The 22,996-nt window shown below is 44.3% G+C and overlaps 1 protein-coding gene across 1 annotated transcript; it reads right to left on the bottom strand.

Annotated features, from left to right (window-relative positions):
* Nucleotides 1-47: 47 nt before the first annotated feature.
* Nucleotides 48-22,994, bottom strand: TEN1 (TEN1 subunit of CST complex). Its single transcript, XM_081575415.1, has 4 exons — nt 22,867-22,994; nt 13,953-14,049; nt 8,104-8,261; nt 48-401 (listed from the first exon to the last, which is right to left on the bottom strand). The coding sequence occupies exons 2-4, from the start codon at nt 14,042-14,044 to the stop codon at nt 280-282; spliced, it is 372 nt and encodes a 123-aa protein (XP_081431541.1). The 5' UTR covers nt 14,045-14,049; nt 22,867-22,994; the 3' UTR covers nt 48-279.
* Between the last annotated feature and the right edge of the window lie 2 nt (nt 22,995-22,996).

The raw sequence follows: 22,996 nt of genomic DNA, 5'->3' as shown, positions 1-22,996 counted from the left end.
CTCCCCCTCCTGGCCCCTGCCGGCACTGCACCACGTGCACGCACTGCTCAGTCACACCACCAGGCTTTATTCATGGGGACATTCTGGAACTCTCCAGGACCCACAAGAGGCCCAGCGACCCAGCGCCCCAGCGCCCGGCCTTGGAGCTCTAGGCTGCCCTCCCCTCGTCTCTCCAGACAAAGGCTGTTGCTCAGGGGATGCTCCTGCATCTTCTCTGCAGCAGCTCCAGCATCTGGCCGGGCGGGAAGGTGGCATTCCCAGGAGTTCCTGGTTTGCTCTCTACTGGCCGCTGTCCCTCTCTTGCTGGTACAGCCTCTGCTCCCGGATGGCTTGTTCTAACAGGGGGAGGTTCATTCCTTCCACACACGTCAGCACTCGGGCCTTCACCAGGCAGCTTCCGTCTGAAACACAGACACCAAGGCACAGGCAGGGTCAGCAACACACCCTTCAGAGCCGTTCTAACTGTTTCTCCTCAATTTATCCTCGGTCCTGAGTTTTGACAGAGAGTCTGACGGGATGGTTTACGGATGCTGGCAATTTGTCTACTTGGGCCTCAGAACTGTTGGGCCCACCACAACAGACATGGAACTTAGAGGGATAGCCTGAAAAGTCCACTTCTCCTGGGAGAAGGCCCAGAAAGATATGGCCTCTACTCCCCTCTTTTGTCATCCTAACTCCCACCAGCTTCTCTGTAGGGCTCAAAGGCCCAGAGTTGAGGGAGGGTCTCTATCACATCCTAGTTCTCTATTTGTACCAAAGGAAGGGCCCCTTGGCATCATGGGAATTGAGGCAAAGAGAACTCCACACTGAAAAACAAATTTATTTATTTATTTGGCTGCACCAGGTCTTACTTTCGGCACATGGGATCTTCTGTCTTCTTTGAGGCATGTAAACTCTTAGCTGCAGCATGTGGGATCTATTTCCCTGACCAGGGATCGGACCCAGCCTCCCTGCATTGGGAGCGTGAAGTCTTAGCCACTGGACCACCAGAGAAGTACCTCCGCATTTTTTGTTTTTAATGAATACAGTTCCCAACAAACACAGAAGACTTTTAATGACATTAATAAAGCTCCTTAGTTGTTGTTTCCCCCCAAACCCGGCCATGTTGCACAGCATCTGGGATCTTAATTCCCTGATCAGGGATCAAACCTGCGCCCCCTGCACTGGAAGCATGGAGTCTTAACCACTGGACTTTCAGGGAAGTCCTGAGAACCCCATATTTAATCAATCCAAGGGGAGAGTCTAGCCTCATAGGGGCAGATCATCCCACCCTGGACAAGCAGCTGTGGGTGCTTCTAGCAGAGGCTGTGGTGACCCAATGGAAACGTTTGTCAATGTCCAGGTGACACCAAACAGGAAGAACATCTGGAGTTTGTCCTCCTAACAGTTTGTTTTTGTTCCCACTTCGTTCTCTCTGCTCTCTGAGCACATCAATGAATACAATAAATGTTAGAACATTATCCTGTCTTCTTTGATGCCCTTTTGAGATAGAGGCATTCTGTGGTTAGAGTCTATGTCTAACCTTCCTTCTAATCTAGGCCGCTTTATTGATTTAACACAGCCCGAGGGCAGAATTCAGAGGCTTGGACTGTCTAAATTTCAAAGGTTAACACAGGAAGATGAACTCACTTGAAACAAGAGGTTGCCTGTGTGTCGTCAGCTTCTGTTGCCCCAGCACTTAGACTACAGAGGCTGCTATGCCTAGATCAGGTGGGCATGGAGTGGGCATCTTTGAAAGGTCTATATAAATGGAATAAAAGAAGAGCATCTGAGGAGCAGGGGTGAGAGAAAGGAGTTGATGAACCCAAAGAAACAGTTATTTAGGGTAATCTCTTCTTGTAAAGATAAAAAGAACCTGCAGCAAAGTAAAAGGGGCTGATAAAAGAGCAACCAGAAGCCCGTGGGTTGAGGTGTGAGTCTGAGATAAGGAACAGATGATATGGAAAAAACCTACCGTCTTTTAGGAAGTTTGTGGAGGCAGGAGGGTCATTGCTAGGTGGATATTGTTGTTACTATTATTTTAATATAGAAGAGACTTAAGTGCTTTATATGGTGGAGGGAAGAACCAGTGGTAACAGGTTAAGGGTTCAGCTGAGAAAGCAAAGCCCCAGCAGGAAGGCAGGTGTTCATCACAGCACAGGGGCGCTGTGCCCCAGACAGGAGGGACCCTCCTCTCTCCCAGACTGGAGGAAAGGAGCTACTGATGGGTGTGGTTGTTGTTGTCGTAGAGTCACTAAGGCTCTTGGCGACCCCATGGACTGCAGCACACCAGGCTCCTCTGTCCTCCACTGTCTTCCAAAGTTTGCTCATGTCGGTGATGCCATCTAACCATCTCAACTTCGTGGGCGCTGATGCATGTAACTATAGGGACGACTGCTGCTGTGACCTCAGTTTAACATGGGATGTAGGAGGTGAGGAGATGTGCTGGAAAGGACAGGGGAGGTGATGATGTAGGGGTTCCTGCATGACAGGTGAATGCCTAAAGTAGCTGTGGCCAATGGGGAGTTGGGTGGGGGGGCGGGAAAGGGACTGATCAGGACATGTGGAAGGAGTTCTAGGCAGGTCCCTGGAGAGATAAGGGCCCACAGGAGGTGACAGACTTTGAAACCAGGGGAATCCCTGGAGCTTTGTGAACTTTCTCCATCAACAGTTAGGTGGGACCTGAGAGAGTGGCAATCAAATTGCCAACATCCATTGGATCATCGAAAAAGCAAGAGAGCTCCAGGAAAACATCTACTTCTACTTTATTGACTATGCCAAAGCCTTTGACTGTGTGGATCACAACAAACTGTGGAAAATTCTTAAAGAGATGGGACTACCAGACCACCTGACCTGCCTCCTGAGAAATCTGTATGCAGGTCAGGAAGCAACACTTAGAACTGGAAATGGAACAACAGACTGGTTCCAAATGAGGAAAGGAGTATGTCAAGGCTGTATCTTATCACCCTGCTTATTTAATCTATATGCAGAGTACATCATGAGAAATGCTGGGGTGGATGAAGCACAAGTTGGAATCAAGATTGCTGGGATATTAATATCAATAACCTCAGATATGCAGATGACACCACCCTTATGGCAGAAAGCGAAGAAGAACTAAGCCTCTTGATGAAAATGAAAGAGGAGAGTGAAAAAGCTGGCTTAAAACTCAACATTCAGAAAACTAAGATTATGGCATCTGGTCCCATCACTTCATGGCAAATAGATGGGGAAACAGTGGAGTGACAGACTTTATTTTCTTGGGCTTCAAAATCACTGCAGATGGTGACTGCAGCCATGAAATTAAGACTCTTGCTCCTTGGAAGAATAGTTGTGACCAACCTAGACAGCATATTAAAAAGCAGAGACATTACTTTGCCAACAAAGGTCTGTCTAGTCAAAGCTATGGTTTTTCCTGTAGTCATGTATGGATGTGAGAGTTGGATTATAAAGAAAGCTGAGCACCGAAAAATGATGCTTTTGAACTGTGGTGTTGGAGAAGACTCTTGAGAGTCCCTTGGACTGCAAGGAGATCCAACCAGTCCATCCTAAAGGAAATCAGTCCTGAATATTCATTGGAAGGACTGATGTTGAAGCTGAAACTCCAATACTTTGGCCATCTGACGCAGAGAACTGACCCATTTGAAAAGACCCTGATGCTGGGAAAGATTGAAGGCAGGAAGAGAAGGGGACAACAGAGGATGAGATGGTTGGATGGCATCACCGACTCAATGGACATGAGTTTGAGTAAACTCCGGGCGTTGGTGATGGACAAGAAGGCCTGGCATGCTGTGGTCCATGGTGTCGCAAAGAGTCAGACACAACTGAGCGACTGAACTGAACCGAACTGAGAGGGTGGAGACTGGGGCTTAATCAGGAAGGAGCAATGGAAGGTGAGAGGTTGGAACTTCTGCTAGGAAAGCGACTGAAATGATAGCAAGGTCCAGCTGGAAGGGAGAGGAGGTGGGAGAAAATGGAGTCCAAAGTTTTCAGATCCCAGTGGTGACGAGGCAGAGGGCAGAAAGATACCAAGGGTGGAACCCAGTTTCAGATGGCAGAGGCAGGTGGTTTTGGGTGTGGAGGAAGGATGGGGTAGAGGTTCTTAGAGGCAGAATTGGTCACTGCAGAGGCGGAGGGGGAAGGTGTGGGTGACAAAGTTGAAGAGCTGGCTAGATTCCGGCCCCGCCTCTGGGTTCTGGGATGTGTGTGACTTGGGAGGCTCCACGCGGGCGGGCAGGAGGGGAACTGCTGTCTGGGACAAGAGCTAGGTTTCGGGCAAGTCCCAGAGAAGCCGAGAGCACAGGAAAGGGGCTTGAAATAAAATAGTGACAATATAAAAAGTAGTAAAATATAAAAACAAAAAAAAACAAAAGTAGTAAAATATAAAAACAAATGAATGCTTTATAGACCCTGGGAAAAAGACTTTTCAGCAAAGTACAAACATTGAAAGCATTCCTCTCTTTAATTTGGTAATTCTTTACTGTGGAAGAGCTCAGAATGTCACTTCTGTTTTAAATAACAGAACTGGGTAACTGAGCAAGGAAATGCAGTTTGGATTCTAACATGACGAAGGTTTGAGAGGACACAAGGAAGGCCTATGAGGGGCAGGAAGCAGCAGTCAGGTGAATGGAAACCAGAGGAGGTGGGACTTAGGATGAGAGCCCCAGGGCAGAGGCGAGGCCACGTCCTCACCCCTTAATCCCTGGATCAGAAGCCCTGAGCCTTGCAGGGTGTCCTGGCCTGCCAGAGGGGGCTCAGCACTGGCATTTCTCTCTTTTGTCTGCAAACATTTCAGAAAGATGATCTGAGGCAGCCTCTAGTCTCTCCTCAGAACTGCAGGCCTTGCCGTGGGGCAGGGCCTGTGTCTACTTGACCTTTGTGTCCCCAGAGGACTTTGGACCTGGCTGGGGGCCAGACATGCCACCCCAGGCCGGAGGTCAGCGGCCACTGCAAAACTCAGCCCACACTCTGCCCTTCCTCCTCACCATTGTCTTTCTTTCCTGAAGGATGAGTATGTATGTCTCAGAAATTAGAAACCAAGGGAAAACTTTTTTTAGGAAAGAAAAAAAACACAGATTGAGATGAAAAATAATGAGAAACGCGGTGAAGTAGTTGGAGCCTAGGGAAAATGCTGCTGGATCTAAGGCTTGACAATTAAGCTTCCTGGGTTTGTTTTTTTTTTGTCAAGCATACATCCCAGCAGGGGACTTCCCTGGCAGTCCAGTGGTTAAGATTCCTCACTGTCAGTGCAGGGGGCGGGGGTTTAATCCCTGGCTGGGGAACTGAGGTCTCACACGCCACATGGCATGGACAAAAAAATTTTAGAAAGTTAAAAAAAAAAAAATACGTCAGAGCGGTACTGTCTGTCTGTGTTCTCCTGGTGCGTTACACCAGAGGCCCACAGTTGATGGGTCAGCTATGTGTAATGTTTGATCAACAGGGCAGGCCTGACTCCTGTGCTACACTCCCCACCAACTTCCACTTAAAGATTTGAGCAGCCAGTGATAACGATTGTCACCTGGGTTTATTCTTTCCTCAGGGCTAGAATTTAATGGTTCCTCCCGAGCTTATTCACTGTGCTTCTTCTCTAAAGAACTTTCCCTGAAATAAAATCCATTCAGAAAAAGGCAGGATAAAATCAAAGGAAGGAGGAGCAGGTTTAATGCAAGCAGGAGGAAGCAAAGGACTAATTCCAGACCCACGGTCTCCAATAAACGGCATTTAAAAAAATAAAAAAATAAAGGAAGACAGAACTGTTATAAAGACTTGGGATATGTAACCCAAAGGCAACGCATGGATTTTGTTCACCTCCTTCTTTTCAACTTAACTTTTTCTAAAAAGCCATTTCGGGGGCCGAGGAGGGGAATGAACAGGGACAAGCTATGTCCTAGAGTATATTAAGGACTAGCTATTAATTTTGTTGGGCGCGATCGTGATTTTGTTAGAGATACACACTGAAGTATTTATGGATAAATGAAGCAATGTCAGATTTGCTCTAAAATACACCAGCAACATAAGTAGGTAAGGGGCTTCCCTGGTGGTCCAGTGGTCATGCTCCCAATGCAGGGGGCGAGGGCTCAATCTCTGGTTGGGGAGCTAAGATCCTACATGCATCACAACGCAGAAAAAAAAAAAGTAAGTAAGTGGATGTGGGCGATGAAGACACAGACCAATGGAATGCAGATCTCTGCTGAATCTGGGTGCCAGATACGTGGAGGCTCCTACTTTTGTGTATGCTTGATTTGAAAACGTTCAATTTTAAAAAGTTATTGGGGTTGAATTTGGACTTTACAGTTTTTTCCATTTATCTTTCCACAAATAATTCTAAATGTCCACTCCAGGCCCTGGTCCCAACTTTGTTTCAACCGCTATCTCTGTATCTGCGATCAGACCTTTGAGTTCCAGATACTGGGCACGCAACTCCTAAGAGCTCCCAGGACTCCCTGCCAGGGCCAGGAGTACAGGAGGGAGCCTTGGGTGATGTGGGCTGAGGTCAAAGGGGAAATCATTTATTCCAGGTCCTTTGTCCTCAATTCCACCCCTTCTGCTGATACTTCTTTCAAATCAATTAAGAGGGCAAGGACTCTGAGCTCAAAGGCTTAAGCCTGAATAAAGATTAACTTTTATTAAACCAAATATAATTAAAGTAAGCTCCATTTAATTGCTTTCTTCTAGTGCATTTCATCCAGAGTTAAAAACCACTGAAACTTTTAGAAAGTAAGTTGGTAGTGTAAATCAAGAGACATAGCCTTTAATGGAGCAATTCCACTTTTAGGAAACTACCCTGAAGAAATAATCAGAAAATGAACAAAGATTAGAACACAAGGCTATTAACTGCAGCGTTTTTAATATATATTGAGACAGATTTTTTTAAACTGGATTCCCCCACCCCGGGCTATAAAGCAATATATTTTCATTGTAAAATGCTAATAAAAGTATAGGGAATCCCACAGTTCTACCACCCAGACATAATTACTCTTAACATTTTGATAAATGTTGTATGTATAAAAATGTCCATCTAACAAAAGTGAGATCAAATGATACATATTGTTTTATAAACTGGTTTTTCTTTGGTAAAATACTATGAACATCTTTTCACGTCAATAGATATAAATTTATAACACCATTTTTGATGGTTGTATAATATTCTCCAACTGAATATCCCATAGTTTTTTAAATGAATTAATGTACAGTGTACTTACAAGAGCAAGAAATGGAAACAATACAAATGTCTAATGCTTGTGTGAATTAGTGCATGCGTGTGTGTGCGTGCGTGCTCAGACTCTTTGCAACCCCATGGACTATGGCCCACCAGGCTCCTCCGTCCATGGGATTTCCCTGGCAAGAATACTGGGACGGGTTGCCCTTTCCTCCTCTAGGGGATCTTCCTGATCCAGGGGTCGAACCCAAGTCTCCTGTGTCTCCTGCATTGACTGGCAGATTCCTTACCACTGAGCCACCTGGGAAGCCCTGTGTGAATTAGTATATACATCTAATCTATAAAATATTATATAGCCATTAAATACTTTAGAAAAAATTTCAAGACACAGAGGAATGCTTATGAAATAATGTTTCATAACTAGAATAAATAACTAGAATAACCAGATACAAGATGTTATAGCTATATAAACCATAGGACAAAAATGGCACAGGGACGGCCAGAGAGGGAGGCAAAGAATCTGAGTATCCAGGTTTTAAAGTTTTGCAACCTTCTACTCCCGATGCCACAGAGATTCTCCTACGTTGCTTCTTTTCTTTTTCTCTCACCCTGACTTCCTGGCTTCTTACTCTAGCCCCTCTTACTTCTTGGCCTCTTACTCCAACCTCTCTGGGTCTTGATTTTCTCATCTATGAAATAGCCATAAGATAACTCAGATTAAGGGCTGGTGAGTAGATTCAAAAACTTTTAAGCAAACCACAAGCCTGGCGCATTCTAGACCTTCAGAAATGAAGGATTTCTCTCCCCCCTTTCTCGCTCCCCTATGGCAGGTCCACTGGGAGGGCGATCACATCTCTTTCCCTTGAGTCCCTACTGATCTGGAAGGAATGTTAACCCCAGTGAGGGACCCATGCTGGGTTAGAAGCCAGGCCTAAGCACCCAAAAGTCTGTGTGAGGTCAAGGCTTACCCTTCTGGCGCTCCAGTTCCCCAAGGACAGTGTAGAGGGAGCCTAGCTGGGCTTGGAACGGTTCCACCAACTTGGTACAGACGAGGATCAGGTGCTGGTCAGATCTGAGTTGAGCCATCAGGGTTACTTGGGACTGGGTCATGTCGTAGCTGCACAACCTGGAGGTCAGGGTACATGGGATCATTCCCTTCCATTGACAGAATCACCCCAAGGCTCAAATGGTTCTGGGAGGCCAGAATGTCCATGGGAAAATGTTCAGCCTCACTCGGATCAGAGAAATTAAAGTGGTAGCAACAGAAAACATTGTTTTGGTCTATATAATTGAAGTATAAATTACATGCATTAAAAGACATCTGTTTGAGACTTTCCTGGTGGTCTGGTGGCTAAGACTCTGAGTTCCCAATGCAGGGGCCCAGGTTCGATCCCTGGTCAAGGAACTAGATCCTACATGCCTCGACCAAGAGTTTGTATGCCGTGACTAAAGATCCCGAGAGCCACAACTAAGACTCAGTGCAGCCAAATACATAAAAATTATTAAAAAAAATTTTTTTAAGGGACTTGTTTATTGACTCTTGACAAAAGCATCCACTGTGCAAGTGAGAACCCCAATCAAGCTTTGGCACATTTCCATCACCCCTCAAAATTCCCTTGTGCCCCTTTGAACTCAGTCTTCCCATCTCCCACCTCAGGCAATCACTGATCTACTCTTGGTCTCCATAGATGAGTTTTCCTGCTTAAGCATCTCATGTGAATGGAACCCTATAAGCATTTATCCTTCTGTGTCTAGCTTCTTTGATTCAGTATAATGGTTCTGAGACCCATTTATGTGTTTCATAAATCAGTAGCTTGTTCCTTTTTGTATTGCTTGTTAGCACTCAGTTGAATGGGCTAATACATTATTATTATCCATTTAACAGCTGATTTAGTTTGCCTAAGAACTTGTGCTGAACACCTTTTCATTTCTCGTGGGGAAATTCCCAAGTGGGATTTCTGGGTCACATGGTCAATCTGTCTGTTTAAAGGCAACTGCCAAATTATTTTTCAAAGTGGTGGTGTCACTTTACTTTCCCCCCAGCAATGTATGAGGGTTCTAGCTACTCCAAATCCTTGTCAGCACTTGATTTGGTCAGACTTTTAGCCACTCTAGTGGGCATGAGATGCCATATCATTGTGGTTTTAATTTGCATTCCTTTAATGACACGTGATGTTGAATAAATTTTCATGTGTTTATCTGTGATCTGGATATCTTCTCTGACAGTGTTTGTTGAAATCTTTTACCTATTTAAAAATTAAGTTCTTTATTAGGAATTCCTTGGTGGTCCAACCGTTAGACTCTGTACTTACACTGCTGAGGGCCTGGGTTCAATTCCTTGTTAGGGAAAAAAGATTCCACAAGCCACATGATGTGGCCAACAAAATAAAAAATATATAAATAAAAATTAAGTTCTTTATGTTCTTATTATTGGATTGTATGAGTTCTTCATATATTCTAAATACAAATCATTTGTTGAATATACACAATATACATACACACATCACTCCCAAATATCTCCCAGTTTGTGGTTTGCCTTTTAATCTTCTTGATGGTATCTTTTGATGAGAAGCATTTAATTTTGTTGAAGTCCAAATTTATTCATTATTTCTCTTTTATGGCTTTTGTTTTCTGAGTCCAAGAAATCTTTGCCTGTCTCAAGGTGTATGTGAAGATCTTCTGTTTTCTTCTAAAAAATTTTATAGTTTTAGCTTGTACATTGATGATCCAGTTAGAATAATTCATGTGTGTGTGCTGTGGGGTAGGGATCAAGGTATTTTCTAACCTCCATAAGAATAACCACTGGACCCACCAGAGAAGTCCCATTAATAAGTTTGATATCCATGCTCCTAACCATCACTCTTCTTTGGGGCCACCCAGCCCCCAAAGTACTTCATGCAGTCAAGCTCTTGGAGGTGGAGGCAGGGGGGAGGGTAGACTCCCATTTCCACACACCTGCTCTGATTCTGTGGTGTTGGAGAAGACTCTTGAGAGTCCCTTGAACTGCAAACAGATCCAACCAGTCCATCCTAAAGGAAATCAGTCCTGAATATTCACTGGAAGGACTGATGCGGAAGCTCAAACTCCAATACTTTGGCCACCTGATGCAAAGAACTGATTCATTGGAATAGACCCTGACGTTGGGAAAGATTGAAGGTGGGAGGAGAAGGGGACGACAGAGGATGAGATGGTTGGGTGGCATCACTGACTCAATGGACATGAGCTTGGGTAAACTCCGGGAGTTGGTGATGGATCGGGAGGCCTGGCGTACTGCAGTCCATGGGGTCGCAAAGAGTTGGACACGACTGAGCAACCGAAGTGAACTGAACTGATATGTCTCTAAGACAGGCCCCAATGAGTCTGTGTTTTTTTTGGTTGCACTGGGTCTTTGTTTCAGCACACGGGCTCTTCCTTGTGGTTCTCAGGCTTAGTTGCCCCGCAACATGTGAGATCTTAGTTCCCTGACCAGGGATCAAACCTGTGTCCCTGCATTGAAAAGTGGATTCTTAGCCACTATATCACCAGGGAAATCCCTCCAGTGATTCTTATCTCCTGGCATGCACATCCCTGTACAACCTCCTATCACCCTAACTAGTGCTGACTTGTGTAACCAACAAAACATTGCAGAAGATAACCTAGACTGACTTCTGAGATGAGATCATTGACACTGTGGGTTTATCTTTGCTGGCTCTGTTGAGTCACTCCTGGAGAAAGTCAGCTGCCGGATTACGAAGACCTTCAAGCAGCCATGTACTGAAATCCATATTCCATACTGTGAGAAAGTGAGCCTGCGTGACGAGAGGCAGCACAAAACGGCCCAACATGTGAGTAAGTCCCTGTAGAATCAGATCCTCTAGCTGCAAGCCAGCCTTCAGATGCTGGCAGCCCTGGCCAACATCTCAACTACAATCTTCAAAGCCAATCTGAGCCAGAACCACCCAGCAAAGCCATTTCCTAATTCCTGACCCACGGTACATATGAAAAAAATAAACTTTTGTGGTCATCTGAAGCCACTAAATTTTGGGGTGATTTGTTACCCAGCAATATGTGACTGCGATCATGAACTGCTTATTGCCAAATTCAGACTTAAATTGAAGAAAGTAGGGAAAACCACTAGGCCATTCAGGTATGACCTAGATCAAATCCCTTATGAGTACACAGTGGAAGTGACAAATAGATTTAAGGGACTAGACCTGAGAGACAGAGTGCCTGACGAACTATGGACAGAGGTTCGTGACATTGTACAGGAGACAGGGATCAAGACCATCACCATGGAAAAGAAATGCAAGAAAGCAAAATGGCTGTCTGAGGAGGCCTTACAGATAGCTGGGAAGAGAAGAGTAGCAAAAAGCAAAGGAAAAAGGAAAGATATTCCCATCTCAATGCAGAGTTCCAAAGAATAGCAAGGAGAGATAAGAAAGCCTTCCTCAGCGATCAGTGCAAAGAAATAGAGGAAAACAACAGATTGGGAAAGACTAGAGATCTCTTCAAGAAAATTAGAGATACCAAAGGAACATTTCATGCAAAGATGGGCTCGATAAAGGCAAGAAATGGTATGGACCTAACAGAAGCAGAAGATATTAAGAAGAGATGGCAAGAATACACAGAACTGTATAAAAAAGATCTTCACGACCCAGATAATCACGATGGTGTGATCACTCACCTAGAGCCAGACATCCTGGAATGTGAAGTCAAGTGGGCCTTGGAAAGCATCACTACGAACAAAGCTAGTGGAGGTGATGGAATTCCAGTTGAGCTATTTCAAATCCTCAAAGGTGATGCTGTGAAAGTGCTGCACTCGATATGCCGGCAAATTTGGAAAACTCAGCAGTGGCCACAGGACTGGAAAAGGTCAGTTTTCATTCCAATCCCAAAGAAAGGCAATGCCAAAGAATGCTCAAACTACCGCACAATTGCACTCATCTCACATGCTAGTAAAGTAATGCTCAAAATTCTCCAAGCCAGGCTTCAGCAATACGTGAACTGTGAAATTCCAGATGTTCAAGCTGGTTTTAGAAAAGGCAGAGGAACCAGAGATCAAATTGCCAATATCCGCTGGATCATCGTAAAAGCAAGAGAGTTCCAGAAAAACATCTATTTCTGCTTTATTGACTATGCCAAAGCCTTTGACTGTGTGGATCACAATAAACTGTGGAAAATTCTGAAAGAGATGGGAATACCAGACCATCTGACCTGTCTCTTGAGAAACCTGTATGCAGGTCAAGAAGCAACAGTTAGAACTGGACATGGAACAACAGACTGGTTCCAAATAGGAAAAGGAGTACGTCAAGGCTGTATATTGTCACCCTGCTTATTTAACTTATATGCAGAGTACATCATGAGAAACGCTGGGCTGGAAGAAACACAAGCTGGAATCAAGATTGCCGGGAGAAATATCAATAACCTCAGATATGCAGATGACACCACCCTTATGGCAGAGAGTGAAGAAGAACTAAAGAGCCTCTTGATGAAGGTGAAGGAGGAGAGTGAAAAAGTTGGCTTAAAGCTCAATGTTCAGAAAACTAAGATCATGGCATCTGGTCCCATCACTCCATGGGAAATAGATGGGAAAACAGTGGAAACAGTGTCAGACTTTATTTTTTTGGGCTCCAGAATCACTGCTGATGGTGACTGCAGCCATGAAATTAAGAGACGCTTACTCCTTGGAAGGAAGGTTATGGCCAACCTAGATAGCATATTTAAAAGCAGAGACATTACTTTGCCAACAAAAGTCCGTCTAGTCAAGGCTATGGTTTTTCCAGTGGTCATGTATGGATGTGAGAGTTGGACGGTGAAGAAAGCTGAGCGCCGCAGAATTGATGCTTTTGAGCTGTGGTGTTGGAGAAGACTCTTGAGAGTCCCTTGGACTGCAAGGAGATCCAATCAATCCATCCTAAAAGAGATCAATCCTGGGTGTTCATTGGAAGGTCTGATGTTGAAGCTGAAACTCCAATACTTTGGCCACCTCATGCGAAGGGTTGACTCATTGCAAAAGACCCTGATGCTGGGTAGGATTGGGGGTGGGAGGAGAAGGGGACTACAGAGGATGAGATGGTTGGATGGCATCACCGACTCGATGAACATGGGTGTGGGTAGACTCCAGGAGTTGGTGATGGACAGAGAGGCCTGGCGTGCTGCAATTCATGGGGTCGCAAAGAGTCGGACACGACTGAGCGACTGAACTGAACTGAACTGAACTGAATATGTGACTAGGGGATTCCCTGGTGGCTCAGAAGGTAAAGAATCGGCCTGCAATGCAGGAGACCAGGGTTCGATCCCTGGGTTGGGAAGATGCCTTGGAGAAGGGAACAGCTACCCAGATCTAGTGTTCTTGCCTAGAGAATTCCATGGACATAGGAGCCTGGCGGGCTGCAGTCCATGGGGTCTCAAAGACTCGGACATGAGTGAGTCACTAAAACTGCACTGGAATATGTGACTAATACAGTATATATGTTTATACACACATTGTGTGTATACACACACACGTATACATACACATACACACATGAAAAAGCATGTAATCAACAAAAGGTTAATGATTTTTGCTGGCTTTCTTTACACGTTTACAGATTATCAACTTTTTTTACAATGAATATACATTGACTTTTTTAGTATTTTTTAAATAATTAGATAAAATTATAAGAACTTTGCTTTTTAAAACAATTTTGAAAATATAATAAATTTAAAATGTAAAATAAATCATTTTAAAATAATTTAAAACATATAATTTAAAAATACTTTTAAAAATACATTAAAAGACTCAATCTTTTTTTTTAAACACTCTCCCTCGACACCATGTGAAGAAAAACATTCTCACCTGCCAAATGTCCTCAGTGTGTCCCCATCAGGAACTTGGCCAGCACTGACCTCCCAGGGGAAGAAATAGATCCCAGGTTTGGGCAGCATCATTGCTCCTGTAACCAAATAGTTGACATGGATTTTTGAAGATAATGACAAACCAAGCCAACCACGAGATGGAGATTAACAGACGTGAGACCAGCAACATCTGAAAAGCTAGTTCCAGGGGGAGGTGTTTTAAAATTTAGGAAGATTTTTTGATAGATCTATGTGGACAGTGTATTTGTGGCTATTGGTTAGTCGCTGAGTCTGACTCTTTTGCCACCCCACGGACTGTAGCCAGCCAGGCTCCTCTGTCCATGAGATTTCCCAGGTAAGCATACTAGAGCGAGTTGCCACTTCCTTCTCCAAGGGATCTTCCCGACCCAGGGATAGATAGAACCTGTGTCTCCTGCATTGGCAACAGGATTCTTTACTACTGAGCCACCCGGGAATCCAGAAAGTGTATTATTCCCGCTCTAATTCCTAGGCAACCGTTTCCCTCCTCAAGCCCCTAAAAGGGTCGGTAAAAGGCAGATAGTAATATGACTTCTGTCACTACTGACCTCTGCCATCCTAGTATGAAAACTCTCATAGCCAGTATATAACGAATGAGTGTACTTTATTTCCTTCCAACTTTATTTACAACAACATGCAATGGGTTGGCTTGGTCCATGCTGATGTTTGCCAATCCCTGCTGAGGTGAGCCCATTTTCATAAAATTTTTATCTTTTCATTATGCAAATAAAGACAAAGGTAAGCATATCTTTATTTCCCATCTATATATACTATAGTATACATGCTGTTCTTGATTTTTTTTTCACTTAATATATTTTGACACTTTCATAGTTGTACATAAAGGGTGTCTTCACACCTTTAAAATAAACTTATTTTTGAATGGTTTTCATTTTTTCAAAATGTTAGATAAGCGGGGATTCAGGACTAATTAAAGGCATCCTGAAAGTGTTGGCCTTCAACTGTTTCTGGATTGGACAAGCAAATGGAGATCTGAACCAAGAAAATGGTAATTTAAATAATTCCAAGATTCTTCTGAAAATCAGATGACACAGCTCTATTCCCAAAGTTTAATGTAACCTAGAATCTTGCACAAGTATTTGCAATATCCTCTAGCAAGGAGGTCATGGGGGATGGTTGTTGACCCATGTTCCATGGTCATGTCGGTGTCGTGTGCCAAGAATGAGTTTGGCCAGTGTAGTGGAGAAGCAACTTACTCAGGGGTTCCTCCAAACACAGACATCCTTCATAGCTGTGACCTTTGATAGAGCTATCTGGTTACCAGAGACAGCCCCCTAATCATCTCTGGCCTGAGAGAGAAGCAAAAAACAGAACCAAACCCCCAAAACAGTCAAGAGAAGGAAAAAATATAGTGATTGCTGTTGTTGATAATGGGGACAATCCCATCCAATCTAGCAAAATGCTGAAACTTGAGAATCTTTTTTAAAGTAATTCTTCTACTCTCAAGTACCATGCATAAGCTAAACTATAAGTAACTAGGTCATTAATTTTTATTTTTAAAATGACCACGCAGAAGCACTAACTCTTTGAGGGTGGGGAGGAAATTCCTTTGTAAATTTTTTTTAAGTTATAATTTTATTTATTTATTTTGGTTGCACTGGGTCTTTGTTGCTGCACACAGGGCTTTCCTAGTTGTAGCCCGTGGGAGCTATTCTTCGTTGCGGAACATGGGCATCTCATTGCAGTGACTTCTCTTGCTTCAGAGCACAGGCTCTAGGCATGCAGGCTTCAGCAGTTGCAGCACACAGGCTCAGCAGTTGTGGTTCCTGGGCTTAGTTGCTCCTCCTTAGGCGGAATCTTCCCAGACCAGGGGTCAAACCTGTGTCCCCTGCATTGGCAGGCAGATTCTTATCCACTGTACCATCAGGGAAGCCCTCTTTTGTAAACTTTAACCTCAATTTTCTTCTTCAAACAAAAGTTGCTATGTGTTTATTCAGATATTTCTGTTGACTTAATAAGCACAGCTGGCTCCATAAATCATTATCCATATACTATCGCACATTCAAGAATGTTTCTGTGAAGATATATCAGAACAGGCTTTTCTTGTGGCTCAACTGGATTTCAAATAATCTCTCTAGAAATCTGAATAATGGTACAACCTGTACTTCAAGCCTTTTCATTCCTCAAGGTAAAATATCCACTTCTAGGAGAAAAATCCATGGTATGAAAAATATTCTTCTTTTTAACAACTGGGAAGTTTGAAAATACTGTACAGGAAGGGTGGTGACCCAATCTGACTGCTTCTTTCATCTTTTCTGAAGGAACTGCCCAGGTTTCTGCAGTGGGATTGAAGATCAGAGAAGTAACACTTGTAACTAAGTTCATCATAGCTTTTGTCGGATTAGGACTTGTTTCTTGTGGACAAGAAACTTTATTATATATGTTTATCGCTCCACAATTAGAACAGGTTACTGGTTTATCACACAAGGGTAAGGATATAACTCAGGAACAACCAAAAAGAAGAGATGCATAGAACACTGGAGGTGGGGTGGGATGTGGCGCTTCTATGCCCTTTCCTGTCACTTGCCCAGCCCATCCCTGCATTCATCAACCCGGAAGTCATTTATTCATGTGTTTAAAGTTACAGTTCTTTGTTAGTCTTATATTACACAATGAATCGCCAATGTTAAAACTCAAGTTATGTCACATGATTTGACCTATGGCCTTAAAAGATTCTATCACATGGGGATTACTTCCAATTTAAGTGTGATCTCAACTAAATGAATTTTACAGTGACCAAATAAAATGACTATTTCACTACGCCTTTAAAAGTTTTGCAATCACCAGAGTTTTACTTCTACCAGAGTAGAAGTAAATTCAAGGAAGAATCGTCAATGGATGTGAAAAGTTATTGGGTAAAAGTCTGAAGAAGAACAGGTTATTTAGGAACTTCCCTGGTGGTCCAGTGGCTAAGACTCCATGCTCCCAATGCTGGGGGCGCCAGTTCAATTCCCAGTCAGGGAACTAGGTCCCACATGGTGCAACTAAGAGTTTGAACGCCTCAACTAAACAGCCCGCAAACTGCAACAAAGACTGAAGATCCTGCACACTGCAACTATGATCTGGTGCGGCCAAATAAATAAAAATTTTTTTAAAGAAAAAGAACAGGATATTTACATGGTCTTAACAAGTATCTCCCCCACAGACTACTTATTAATTACAAAGGGGAAAACAGTCTAGTTCATAGTGAAGAAAATGAGCAAATACAACCTTCATGTGCCTCCTGGATGTGACGCTCAGAGAAGGACACATTGCTTCTGTGATATTCCTGTAGAAAATGCATAATCTGAATCTAATCATGAAGAAATATCAGACAAATCTGAATTGAGAGACATTCTTCAAAGCAAGTGTCAAAATCACGGAAGACAAAGAAATCTCTCCAGTTAAAAGAGGGTCAAGGGATGTTAGATTGCACCACCGACCCAGTGGACATGAATTTGAGCAAACTCCAGGAGACAGTGAAGGACAGGGGAGTTGGCATGCTGCAGTCCACGGGGTCGCAAAGAGTCGGACACAACTTGAACAACGACAACACAACAAAAGTGACAGGACAACTGTTACAGGTGGAATTCCTGCCCCCCCTCCCCAAAAAAAGTAAAGTTGAAGTCATAACCCCCGAGACCTCAGAATGTGACCTATAGAGATTCTTCAGAGGTACCCACGTTAAAATGAGGTCATTCCCGAAGGCCTCATCCAGTATGACTAGTATTTTTCTAAAAAGGGGAAAAGTCTGAACAGGGACGGACATGCACAAAAGGAGGAAGCCAGGTGAAGATGAAGGCAGAGGTACTACACAAGCCAGGAACACCAACAATTGCCAGCAAGCTATCAGGAGCTGACAGGCATGCAGTGGGTTCTCATCCACAGCCTGAGAAGGAACCACCCTGCTGACACCCTGACTGTACACTTCCGGCTTCCGGAATTCTGACACGACAAATCCCTATTGCTTAAGCCACTTGGTCTGTGGCACTTTGTTATGGTAGTTCTAGCAAACTAATACAGCTAAATATAATTCATGATCCATGGACCTTGGTTGGGAGGAAAAAATTGTGATAAAGGACTTCATTGGACAATTTTAAGTCCACAGAAAGGTCTGGAATAGTACTGTATTGACATTATGTGTCCTTAATTTGATAACTGCCGTTCTCCTGTTCACTTCATCCATTTACGTCCTCTCCCTTGACAGGGAGAGGAAATAGACAAAAGAGGACGATGTTTCAACCAGAACCAAGTCCTATGGCTTTAATACCACCTACCAGCCACTCTCTCTATCTCTTAGAGCCCCATTGTCTTCCATTTGCTCAAGCCCAGGAGTCATTCTTTTTTTTTTAATATCTACTTGTGTATTTCTTTCTTTCTTTGGCTGCTCTGGGTCTTAGTTGCCACACGGGATCTTTGCCGTGGCCTGTGGATCTAGTTCTCTGACCAGGGACCCGACCCAGGCTCCCTGCATGGGGAGCTTGGACTCTTAAGTCACTGGACCACCTGGGAAGTCCCTTGTTGTTCAGTGGCTAAGCTGTGTCCGAATCTTTGCGATCTCATGGACTTACACCTCTGTCTTCTACGATATGCTGGAGTTTGCTCAAATTCAAGTCCATTGAGTCGGTGATGCTATCGAAGCATCTCATCCTCTGCCACCTCCTTCTCCTTTGCCTTCAATCTTTTCCAGCATAGGGGCTTTCCCAATAAGTTGGCTCTTCGCATCAGGTGGCCAAAGTATTGGAGCTTCAGCTTCAGCAAAAGTCCTTCCAATGAATATTCAGGGTTGATTTCCTTTAGGACTGACTGATTTGATCTCCTTGCAGTCCAAGGGACTCTCAAGAGTCTTTGCCAGCACAGTTTGAGAGCATCAGTTCTTTGGTGCTCATCCTTCTTCATGGTCCAACTCTCACATCTGTACATGACTACTGGAAAAACCACAGCTTTACCTATACGGACCTTTGTTGGTAAAGTGAGGTCTTTGCTTTTTAATACGCTGTCTAGGTTTGTCATAACATTCCTTCCAAGGAGCAAGCATCGTTTAATTTCATGGCTGCAGTCACCACCCTGTGATTTTGGAAGTCCCTTAACCACTTCTTATAACTGTTAAAATTACAAGTCTCCATTGGCCCATGATGCCACGTGGGCTCTGCCTGTTCACCATCACCCCTCCTCCAGCTCACCTTCATCTCAGAACTGCACATTTGCTTTGTTGCAGACTTGAACAGGTTTCCCCAGACTTTCACGTGGCTGGATCTCTCCCCTCCTCAGCTATCAGGCTGTCTATCTCCTCAGCAAGACCAGCCCTGTCCACCTCATCTAAAATGGCATTCTCACCACCCCCAGTCACCCCATCCTCAGTGCAGTCCACTAAATAATAGAATTTCAAACAATAAGATCTGTTTACTTGGTTAATGTTGATGTCTCCCACTAGCTTATCAGTTCCATGAGGGCCATGACTCGGCATACTCCCCGGTATAGTCCCTGTGCCTGACAGTGTCTGGAAAATTATTAAATATTTATCAGATGGATGGATATATTCGTGAAGAAGAGAGTGAAAACCAAAACCATTTACCTCTCCCCTACAATCAGCCCATTCACAGAGAACCCAAACTACATTTTACTGCCCACATTAACTTAACTTCCTGGTGCTGAGCCTTCATTAGCATCTTTTACTATTCCTGACTGTCCAGTCCAGAAAGAGGGTTTGAATATCAACAACTAGCTTGTTCACTGAGATTTTTTGAGTTCCCCTGCCTTGCCCTTTCTGCTAATTTTGACTGTTGTGCAGTGGTTTGTACCAAGTCTTAATCAAAATCCTGAACTAAGAGACTCATCTAAAACCAAACTTCCAATTCTCAATAAATACTGGTCTTCCTGTCTCTCTGAGGCACTGCCCAGGCTTTGCTAATCAGCAGTCACCCTTACTGAGTAAGCAATCAACTCAAATTTGTTTAGTCAACAGATTATGTTGGTGATATTGGAGAGCCAGCTTTGTTTTTTTTAAATAATTTATCTTTTAATTGGAGTATATTGGCTTTATAATGATATGTTAGTTTCTGTTGCACAAGAGAGCCAGCTTTTATTTCTTTTTTATTTTAATTGGAGGTTAATTACAATATTGTGGTGGTTTTTGCCATACATTCACATGAATCAACCATGGGTGTACATGTGTTCCCCATCCTGAAACCCCTCCCACCTCCCTCCCCATCCCATCCCTTAGAGTCATCCCAGTGCACCAGCCCTGAGCACTCTGTCTCATGCATCGAACCTGGACTGGCGATCTATTTCACATATGATAACATACATGTTTCAATGCTATTCTCTCAAACCATCCCACCCTTGCCTTGTCCCACAGAGTCCAAAAGTCTGTTCTTTACATCTGTGTCTCTTTTGCTGTTTTGCATATAGGGTCATTGTTACCATCTTTCTAAATTCCATATATATGCATTAAAAAACTGTATTGGTGTTTTTTTTTCTGATTTACTTTGCTCTGTATGATAGGCTCCAGTTTCATCCACCTCATTAGAACTGATTCAAATGCATTCTTTTTAATAGCTGAGTAATATTCCATTGTGTATATGTACCACAGCTTTCTTATCCATTCGTCTGCCAATGGACATCTAAGTTGCTTCCATGTCCTGGCTATTGTAAACAGTGCTGCGATGAACAGTGTGGTACACGTGTCTCTTTCAATTCTGGTTTCCTTGGTGTGTATGCCCAGCAGTGGGATTGCTGGGTCATATGGCAGTTCTATTCCCAGTTTTTTAAGGAATCTCTACACTGTTCTCCATAGTGGCTGTGAGAGCCAGCTTGTAAACAAAAGGAATACACAGTAGCCAGACTAAACAGTGTGATGCCTAGGTGCGTTAAAAACAGCAGGAGTTATCTGAGACTTCTGCCCAGGTACATTGGAGTCTGAGACAAAAGGAACAATCAGTACTCAAGATCTTGTCTCTATTTAAAATTTTGCTATTTTACTCATCAGATCTGTTTTAATCATGCAGATTTTCCTACATTCTAATTTTTTTTTAATGTCTTATTAAAATGCTACTAACATTGACTATGGAGTAGGCAATGGCAACCCAATCCAGTACTCTTGCCTGGAGAATCCCATAGACAGAGGAGCCTGGCAGGCTACATACAGTCCATAGGGTCGCAAAGAGTGGGACACAGCTTAAGTGACTTAGCACAGCACAGCAACTTTGATTAGTTTTTTGGTGCTCCCTTTTACTGTGTCTGAAGTGAATGCCTCACTCACCTTACCTTATTCTCAGTACTGTTATTAAAAACTGATGCAATAAGGACAGATTATTAAGTAGAGAGCTTTAAAAACATGACTAGGAAAAAAAAGGTGGGGCGAATTAGTATGTTGTTTAAAGTTACAAAGCTAAGTGAGAGATAAAGTAGATGTGTAGTGTGCCATATCTTCATTACCATGGCATAGGTTAAAAGGTAACTAAAGTGAGCAAATCAAGAAATACTCTCTAAGTATTTCACTTCGATATTTAGGAATCAAAACTAAAAACACAATTTATTATGATTAAAAGTGGCTGCCTCTGAGGATGAGGAATTTCTGCTTCTCATTACAAATCCTCCTATTCTAGTATTTTTTTAATGTGCGCTTTTTACTACTTTGATGAGGAAGATGATTGTGAAAACGGAAGTCTGGATTCCAAGACCTCTAAGCACACCACTGGTGCTTCCGAGGTGACTCAGTGGTTAAAGAATCCAACTGCCAAGGTAGGCTAGGCAGGAGATGGAGGTTGGACCCCTGGGTGGGGAAGATACCCTGGAGGAGGAAATGGCAACCAGCTCCAGCATTCTTGCCTGAAAAATCTCACGGACAAAGGAGCCCGGACGGCTGCAGTCCATGGTGTTGCCGAGTCAGACACAACTGAGCACGCAGAAGCACACTGACAATTTGTCTCACTCTAAGTCCACACTCAGTAGTCATGTATGGATGTGAGAATTGTACCATAAAGAAGGCTGAGCACCCAAGAATTGATGCTTTTTAACTGCGGTGTTGGAGAAGATTCTTGAGAACCCCTTGGACGGCAAGGAGATCAAACCAGTCAATCCTAAAGGAAATCAGTCCTGAATATTCATTGGAAGGACTGATGCTGAAGCCGAACCTTCAATATTTTGGCCACCTAATGCAAAGAGTCAACTCATTACAAAGGACCCTGATGCTGGGAAAGATTGAAGACGGGAGGAGAAGGGGACGGCAGAGAAAGAGATGGTTGAATGGAATCACCGACTCAATGGACATGAGTCCGAGCAAGCTCTGGGACTTGGTGATGGACAGGAAAGGCTGGAGTGCTGCAGTCCATGGGGTCGCAGGGAGTCGGACAGGACTGAGCGACTGAACCGAAGCCCACACCCACACCCATAATAAACGCGGGGTCGGGGGAGCGCTAGCTATCTCACACTCGGCTCCCCCGCAGCCTTCGCCTCTGGCAGCAGAGATGCTATTATCTCAACCAAGTGATGGTTGGAGCCTCTCCTCAGTGCGACCTTTTGTCCCCGTTCTTTTTCCTCCACTCTTGGAGGGTTTTGGGAGAACCCTACGACCTCCCCGAGCCAACTCAAGGAGCCGTGGCTCATCCGCTGCAGCCCTGGAGCCCCCCTCCCCCCCTCACGTCCCGGGAGGACTCCGCTAGCGGACCCGGAAGCGGCGGCGCAGGCGGGTCCAGGGGCGCAGGCGCAGTCCTCCTCAGCCGCGTGGTCCCGCCCCCTCCAACCCCGCGGCGAAGCGGTGTGGGAGGGCGGGCGGCCTCTTTCCGCCCCGCGGGATCGCCTGACGAGGGAGGGGCGGGTTGCTGAGAGCGTCTCGGTTCCCCCCCACCAGACCACCACCACCTGGGCAGTTCCTTGACCTTCTTCCGGGGTCCGCTTGTCAGGGGGCTGCTCTGAGGCGCCACTGGCCGAGAACAAGGGACTCGCCCGCCCCGGCGGCGCGCACAGCGGGCACAGCCGCCGCCTCACGCGCAGTCCGCGGTCGGTCAC

The sequence above is a fragment of the Giraffa tippelskirchi genome, chromosome 3, assembly GCF_054371585.1.
Source record: "Giraffa tippelskirchi isolate mGirTip1 chromosome 3, T2T-mGirTip1v1.2.pri, whole genome shotgun sequence".
Classification (NCBI taxonomy): Eukaryota; Metazoa; Chordata; class Mammalia; order Artiodactyla; family Giraffidae; genus Giraffa; species Giraffa tippelskirchi.
The sequence above is the reverse complement of the archived record's forward strand: the minus strand, read 5'-3'. Positions and strand labels throughout refer to the sequence as shown.

Coding starts and splice junctions, on each gene's coding strand:
- TEN1 (XM_081575415.1), bottom strand. CDS start 14,044: ATGATGCTGCCCAAACCTGGGATCTATTTCTTCCCCTGGGAGGTCAGT. Junction 8,262..13,952: donor ACACTGAGGACATTTGGCAG/GTGAGAATGTTT, acceptor CCTGACCTCCAG/GTTGTGCAGCTACGACATGA. Junction 402..8,103: donor GGAACTGGAGCGCCAGAAGG/GTAAGCCTTGAC, acceptor TCTGTGTTTCAG/ACGGAAGCTGCCTGGTGAAG.